This window comes from Lactuca virosa, chromosome 5 (assembly GCF_052849685.1).
Source record: "Lactuca virosa cultivar CGN04683 chromosome 5, Lactuca_virosa_CGN04683_v6, whole genome shotgun sequence".
Lineage (NCBI taxonomy): Eukaryota > Viridiplantae > Streptophyta > Magnoliopsida > Asterales > Asteraceae > Lactuca > Lactuca virosa.
In genome coordinates this window covers 434,099,531-434,107,687 of record NC_136430.1, presented here as the reverse complement: position 1 = coordinate 434,107,687, position 8,157 = coordinate 434,099,531, and the positions used below count along the sequence as shown (strand labels likewise).

At 41.0% G+C, this 8,157-nt stretch overlaps 1 protein-coding gene across 1 annotated transcript; it reads right to left on the bottom strand.

Moving 5' to 3' along the window:
• Positions 1-286: 286 nt before the first annotated feature.
• Positions 287-1,617, bottom strand: LOC145114187 (uncharacterized). Its single transcript, XM_079050181.1, has 2 exons — positions 1,294-1,617; positions 287-937 (listed from the first exon to the last, which is right to left on the bottom strand). The coding sequence occupies exons 1-2, from the start codon at positions 1,615-1,617 to the stop codon at positions 287-289; spliced, it is 975 nt and encodes a 324-aa protein (XP_078906307.1).
• Between the last annotated feature and the right edge of the window lie 6,540 nt (positions 1,618-8,157).

Sequence of the window (8,157 nt, the reverse complement as noted above, 5' to 3'; positions counted from 1 at the left end):
AATACCCCTTAACTACTAATCGCGCCATGTTTCGTATCACATTTCCCTCTTTGTCTAGATTTTTAAGAAACACCCATTTTAGACCAACAACAGATACATCCTTTGGAGTGGGAATAAGTCTCCAGACCTTGTTTCGTTCGAATTCATTGAGCTCCTCCTGCATTTCTTGCACCCAATCAGAATGATCAAGAGCAATTTGAATGTTTTTGGGTTCAATTTTGGAGATAAACGAGTTGAACATGCAATATTCCACTTTAGAGAATAATGCAGTCCGCTTCGCCTTTTGTTATGCTCTCGTAAGAACTCCTGAAGACGAATCTCCTATTACTTGGGTTTTTGGATGATCTCTGGTCCATTTGGTCAACGGAAGGTAATTAGGATCATAGGTTGGATCCAATTCAGCATTTACATCTTCAATCTCTGACTGCACATCCGAATCATCATTGGGATTTTCATTCTCCCCCTCGAATGATGTATGTTCTTCTTCATTCGGAGTCGAACCCTCCCCCTGGAGTGGTGATTTGTTGCTGATTTCAGGGGTTTCATCCTCCCCCTGAATAGGTGTATGAGATGAAGAGGTTGAAGTAAAACCATCCCCCTGCGGTGTAGCAGTCACACCTGTTGATTTAGACAGATTTTTAGAGTCTTTCTGAGTGGGGTTCTTGTGTTCCATATCTTTCGCAGCATTACCAATGATTTTCTTTAGTTCGTCTTCCTTGTTGTGTGATGCTTTGGATTCTAAGGAGATTGCCTTTTCTCGCCCATTGAATAAGTTCATGAATTCCTCGTAGAGATTGGAGAGTGGAATTGTAGTTGGATTCGGCTTGGGAAAGATCTCCTTTGATTGACAGGCATTCTTCTGATACTTCTTCAAATAATTGTCATCGAATGTGACATAGTAGGTTTCTTCTATCTTTTTGGAATTTTTGTTTAAAACCTATATGCCTTAGAAGTAAGAGAATACCCCAAGAAAATACCTTCGTCAGCCTACACATCGAATTTGTTCCTTTGCTTCTTAGAATTGAAGATAAAGCACCTGGAACTAAACACATGAAAGAACTTGACATTAGGTTTTCGATTATTTATAATCTCATAGGGAGTAACAGAGAATCTCTTATTGAGGATTGATCGATTTTGTGTAAAGCTGGTAGTTCCAATAGCATCCGCCCAGAAGTAAAGAGGCAGATTCGCAAATGATAGCATGGTTCTCGCAGCTTCGCACAACGAGCGGTTTCGTCTTTCAACGACGCCGTTTTATTGAGGAGTATATGGAGCCGAGAAGTTGTGAGTTACTCCTTTTTCAGTAATAAATTCTTCAAACGCTTGGTTTTTGAATTCCAAACCGTTGTCACTGCGAATGTTACGAACCAGCTTTCGCAGTTGTATCTCTATCTGCTTTATAAAATCCTTGAGCTTGGGAGTGGCTTCAGATTTCTGCTTAAGAAAATGAACCCTGGTAAATCTAGAAAAATCATCAACAATTATAAGTATATATCTGTTGCCACCAATGCTTTCAATTGCAGAAGGGGCACAAAGGTCTATATGCAAGAGTTCAAGTGGTTCTATGACTTTCGAATTCATAATTGTTGGATGACTCTTCCTGCTTTGCTTTCCCATTTCGCAGGCTGCACAAAGATGTTCTTTATCAAACTTAAAGATAGGAAGCCCTCGCACATGATCACCAAGAACAAGTTTATTGATGTCTTTGAAATTGAGGTGCGAGAGTCTTCGGTGCCATAGCCAGCTATCATCCGTAACAGCTTTCGTAAGTAGGCAGATGGCAGGCTTCCCTTTGATGGGGTTCAGATTGAGTGGATACATCTCGCCTTTGCGTTTTGATTTTAGGAGCACTGTTTTGGTATCCTTTTCGATAATCTCAGATCCCTCATCATCAAACGAAACTTTTAATCATGTACCAACCACGAACTGTGAAACACTTATGAGGTTGTGTTGTAAGCCTTCCACATATGCGACCTTGCGAATGGAAAATTTCCCATTTGTGATCATTTCGTATCCCTTAATTTCTCCAAGTGAATTGTTTCCATATTTCACTCTTCCACCATATTTTAATGTTGTAACGCTCGTGTTTTAGGCTAAGCATTAGTAAGATGATATAATAGTTAGGGTCAACCATTGTAACTCATTTTTAAGTAATAAAGATGAATTACTTGAATATTATGTGAATTATGTGATTTTATGTGCTAATATACTTGTCTATAAAGATATAATAAATTAAGATTGAAAATAAGCGTCAAAAATAAAATGTTAGATAAACCCTATATCTATGAAGAAAGTTGTAGTGTTCGTGACAAGGATTCCAAACATATAAAGAACGCTAAAATCCGAGTTATAAGGAAGAAGTTATGGCCTGTCTAAGTTTCGCGACAAAACCGACACGACACTGTGTGATGTAAAAAAGTGAGTTTGCGATAAAATGCTCTTTACCCTTACCGATCTAAATGAAAGTCGTAGTATACGTTAAACCGAGAGCGTTCATAAAAAGAACGTCCAAATCTGACTTCGTATGAGGAAGTTATGAATTTTCTAAGATTTGGCATAGCAGTGTACAGCCCGGAGTTTGAATTTTAGATCGAGCTATTTTTAGCCGACACAACCTAAATGAGAATTGAAGATCTCATTAATAGGAGTTCAACGATAAAAAGACAGTCGAAAACGGAGTCCGTATGTAGAAGTTATGAATTCTACACGGTCGTTTAGCAGTGTAATCTTCTCATACTGTTGAATTTAAAATCGGTCAAGAATTAGCCAATGGATTCTAAACAAAAGTTGTAGAGCATGATCCCACCTACACGTGGATATAAATAACGTCAAAAAGGAGCTCGTATGCGAAAGTTCTGGGGTTTAGAAGTCGGCAGGGTGCTGAAGTGAAATGGGTGATGTGGCGCAATCTGAGCCATTGCTTTCTCCGCAACAGTGACGAAAAAGAGTTTTTCGGTTCAGAAACTCTACCCCCGCAGAGCCCGGTTTTTAAGCAAACCTCCCGGTTTCGTCGAAGCGAAGCGCTGTCCAAGTTGGAATCACAACCTTATCAAGTGAGTGCATAGTTACTTTCATCTTACACATAGATATGAAGTATTTTATATAAATTATGTGCTATGTGTGCATTTTTACTTGAGATCTGTGCTAGATGAAATATTTAAACTCCTTGGTTTTTCAGATCTAAACTGTATATGTATTTTGTTTTCAGATCTGAACCTTTTCTTTAGATCTAAACTGTAGATGTATTTTGTTTTCAGATCTGAACCTTTTCTTTAGATGTAAGCTGTAGATGTATTTTGTTTTCAGATCTGAACCTTTTTTCTTCAGATTTGAACTGTATATGTATTTTATATCTACAAATATGTTGGGTAAAACATGGGTAGATGAAATAGTTGGTGTGTGATGAAATAAAATGACGAGAGGCCTCGATGTTGACGTTGATCCCGTCATCTAGCAAAGTATAGATGACGACCACAGACTTTTCTAGGTAGTCTACTGGAACGCTAGCAGGCTCGCAACCTGTAGGTGTTTGTGAACGATGTGTTCACCGATGTACTCCATCCGCCACATGGTTGCCTTACGGACATATATGGCTAAGGAATTCCCTTAGCAGTAGTGCCCATCCCGATGAAATTCCTTAGGATAGGTCCCTTATAATAGATGCTTTAGGGACATATATGGCTGAGGAATGCCCTTAGCAGTAATGTCCAACCCGATGAAATTCCTTAGGATAGGTCCCTTATAATAGAGCATTAGTTTAAGCAAAGTAGGAATTTGTAGGATTTCTAGACTTAAACTTAGAATGCTAAGCGATGATCGTGAGATGAGTGTCTACCATATTTTAGACACGAGCACTAGTTTATTTTAGGAAAGATGCCTAAAATGCTTTTATGTGCTAAATGCTTTATGCTTTCCTTATATGCTATTATTTGTTCGGATCTATCGTCTATTGTCGATCGGATCTGGAAACCTAATGTGTTCAGGATTCTAAGCGCTCAATTACGATATTAGAACTAGCATGTAACGTTTTGGAGTGATAAGGAGGATTTGAACGTCTATCGTAAGTAAAGATCTGAATTCACCTACTTTGGTGTATAGATCAACATGGTGGGAACCCAAAGCATAGCTGGAAACGCAAATGAAAATAGGAATCAGCGACCTCAACCCCAAGTGATTGAGCAGGTGCCGATAGTAGAAGCTACACCAGAGCCACTTACTATGGCTGGAGTACAAGCCATGATTCGGGCTATGACGGCCGAACAGAGGGAAGAGATGAGACAATTGTTGCTGAATAATATGGATGAACCTTCGATGCATGTTGAACAACCAGAACTGAATGACAGACAGTTAGAGGAAGGGAATTACAGCCGCACTGTCAACCAAGTTGAACCCCCAGTGGCAAGAAGGAATGACCCGGAGAGGGGAATCGACAGAAATGGACGTATTTATAAGAATTTCTTGGGCGCCAAACCACCAAGTCGTTCCGGAAGCCCAAAGCCAGTAGGATTATGGATTGGATCTCTGAAATGGAGATGGTATTTGAAAGCTGCAATTGTAGCGACAAGCAGAAAACCATCTTTGTAGTCAGACAATTGAAGACCGGAGTCTTGAGCTGGTGGAAGTTGTTGGCAGATACGATGCCACAGGGAGAAGCCCTGAAGATGTCTTGGGAAACATTCTTGGAGCAGTTGAAGATGCAGTACTACTCAGAGATAGATTTGATAGATCTAAACAATGAGTTCCAGAACTTGAAGAAGGGGAGGATGAGCATTGATGACTATGCTACTGCATTCACCGAGAAGATGAAGTTATTTCCATACCTGGTGCCGACCGAACTCGCCAAGATAGAGAAATTTGCTAACGGATTGCCATTAGACTTTGACCCAACAGTCAAAATGGAAAGCACGTTGAAGGCAGTCGGTAGGGCAGCCAAGAATGTTGAGACTCAGTTAAGAGAAAGGGGCCTGGATAGAACTGAGGTTGGCGAGAAAAGGAAGTTCGATGGATCTTCGAGATCCAACAAGAAAAGCAAATCCTCGAAGTCTGGTTCGAGAGGAGGAGGAGGCGAAGCGAAATTGTGTGAAAAGTGCAAAAAAAAAAGCACCATGGGAAATGTGACGGAGAGGTCACTTGTTTTAATTGTGGAAAGCCTGGGCACTATGCCAATGAGTGCACCTTAAACAAAAAAGTTTGTTATGGGTGTCATGAGGAAGGGCACATCTCGAGGGACTGTCCGAAGAAGAAGGAGGCAGCAAGGCCCAATATCCCACTGAAGCTGAAGACGACAGCTTTCCAGATGACCCTGGAAGCCGCGAAGGATGCAACAGATGTCGCTTTAGGTACCTTTCATGTAAATGGATTGCCTGCCAATATATTTTTTGATTCCGGAGCAAATTACTCCTTTATATTTTATGGAAGACTAGCATTGCCTATAGAAAAACTTGATAATGCTCTAGTTGTAGAAGTTTCCAGTGGCAAATTCATACCTGTTAGCGATTGCATTAAGAATATCGTCATCGACTTGAACGAAAACGAATTCCATGAGGAGATGTTACCCATTGAGTTGAATGGTTTCGACATCGTACTGGGAATGGATTGGCTTAGCGCCAATGATGCCGAGATACTATGCAAAAATAAGATAGTGAGGGTAAACCCGCCCGGAAAAGAGTCATTTATGGTGTACGGGGACAAATTCATAGTAAATTTTGGAATCATTTCCCTGATGAAGGCCAGGAAATGTTTGTCTAAAGGATGCACATCATACTTGGCGTTCGTAATCGATGCTAAGAAGGAGAAGAAGGAGATGCAAAGTATACCAGTGGTATGTGACTATCCGGAAGTCTTTCCCAAAGATCATCCTGGATTACCACATGATAGACAAGTGGAGTTTTGAATAGACTTGTTACCAGGAACGACACCAATAGCGAAAGCACCATGTCGACTAGCGCCAACGGAGATGAAGGAGCTTATGACGCAACTTCAGGAGTTGTTGGACAGCAGTTTCATTAGACCTAGTTCATCACACTGGGGAGCCCCGGTGTTATTCGTAAAGAAGAAAGATGGAAGCATGCGGATGTGCATAGACTACAGAGAGCTGAACAAGGCAACGGTGAAGAAAAAGTACCCATTGCCAAAGATTGACGACATTTTTGATCAGCAGCAAGGTTCGAGCTATTTCTCATAGATCGATCTCAGGTCAGGATATCATCAGCTGAAGGTGATAGAGCAGGATATTGAGAAAACCGCATGTAGAACGAGATACGGACACTATGAGTTCTTGGTTATGTCATTTGGACTAACTAATGCTCCAGCAACATTCATGGATTTGATGAACAAGGTTTGTAAACCATTCCTCGATAAATCTTAGATAGTGCTCATAGATGACATTCTGTTATACTCAAAGAGCCCGGAGGAGCATGGAAAGCATCTACGAGAAGTGTTAGAAGTGTTGAAGAAGGAGAAGTTTTATGCAAAGTTCTCCAAATGCGATTTTTGGATTCGAGAAGTCCAGTTCTTGGGTCATGTGGTTAACCAGGAAGGGATAATGGTTGAGCCAGCAAAGATTGAAGTTGTAATGAAGTGGGAACGAGCAAAAAGTCCCACAGAGATTCGAAGCTTTCTGGGATTAGCTGGATGTTACCAAAGGTTTATCCAAGGCTTTTCTTCGATAGTTGCTCCATTGACATCTTTGACCCATAAAGGAGCTACTTATACTTGGAGTGAGAAGCACGAGGGAGCATTCGAGAAGCTCAAGAAGAAGTTGTGTGAAGCACCGATTCTTTCCTTGCCTGACGGAGTTGAAGAATTCGCAGTCTATAGTGATGCATTTGGAGTTGGGTTAGGTTGTGTTCTGACCCAAAGAGAAAAGGTTATAGCATACGCATAGAGACAATTGAAAGAGCACGAAAAGCACTACCCTACTCATCACCTGGAGTTGGCAGCGGTAGTATTCGCCCTAAAGATAAGGAGGCATTATCTCTATGGCACGAAGTGCAAACTTTTCACTGATCATAAGAGTCTCCGGTACCTCTTTAATCAGAAGAAATTGAACATGAGACAACAACGCTGGCTAGAGTTGCTTAAGGATTACGACTGTGAGATACTTTACCATCCTGGTAAAGCAAATGTTGTAGCTGATGCTCTAAGTCGAAAAGTAAACCTTGAAAAGAGAAGGCCAAAAGCATTAAGAATTGAAGTTGTCTCAACGATTGTGGAAAGCATTAAGAAAGCTCAGGAGGAAGCTTCAGAGAAAAATGACCGAAAGGAAGAACATTTGGGCAAAACTCTGGTATTCGGTACAAACAATCAAGGATTGAAGGTAATCCAAGATAGGATTTGGGTACCTAAGACGGGAGGAATAAGAGATCTTCTAATGGAAGAAGTTCACAAGACCATGTACTCGATTCATCCTGGCAGCACAAAAATGTATAGGGAACTGAAACCCAACTACTGGTGGCCGACGATGAAACTCGATGTTGCAAAGTATGTGGCCGAGTGTTTAACATGTGCGAGAGTTAAGGCACAACATCAGAAACCATATGGGAGTTTAGAACCTTTACTAGTACCCATGGGTAAATGGGAAGACATCACCATGGATTTTGTGACTAAACTGCCCACGACAAAGAACGGTCATGACATGATTTGGGTGGTCGTTAATCGTTTCACTAAGAGTGCACACCTCATAGCAGCCAATGAGAGATTGTCTATGGATAAGCTTGCAAATGCTTACGTGAAGGAAGTTGTAAGACTTCACGGTGTTCCTTTAACAATTGTATCAGATCGTGATAGTCGTTTCACGTCAAGGTTTTGGAGAAGTCTACAAGAGGAAATGGGTAAGAAGTTGTGTTTAAGTATAACTTACCATCCGCAGACCGATGGTCAGAGCGAAAGAACGATTCAAACACTCGAAGATATGCTAATAGCATGTACCCTAGAGTTCCAAGATAACTGGGATGAACACTTACCTCTGGTAGAATGTTCCTACAACAATAGTTACCATTCGAGCATCAAGATGGCACTTTATCAAGCTCTGTATGGACAAAAGTGTTGTACGCCATCATGTTGGCTTGAAGCTGGAGAAAAGCTGTTTATGGGCCCCGAGATAGTCCATCAGACTGCTGAAAAGCTAAAGGTGATTAGAGAAAGGATGTTAGCAGC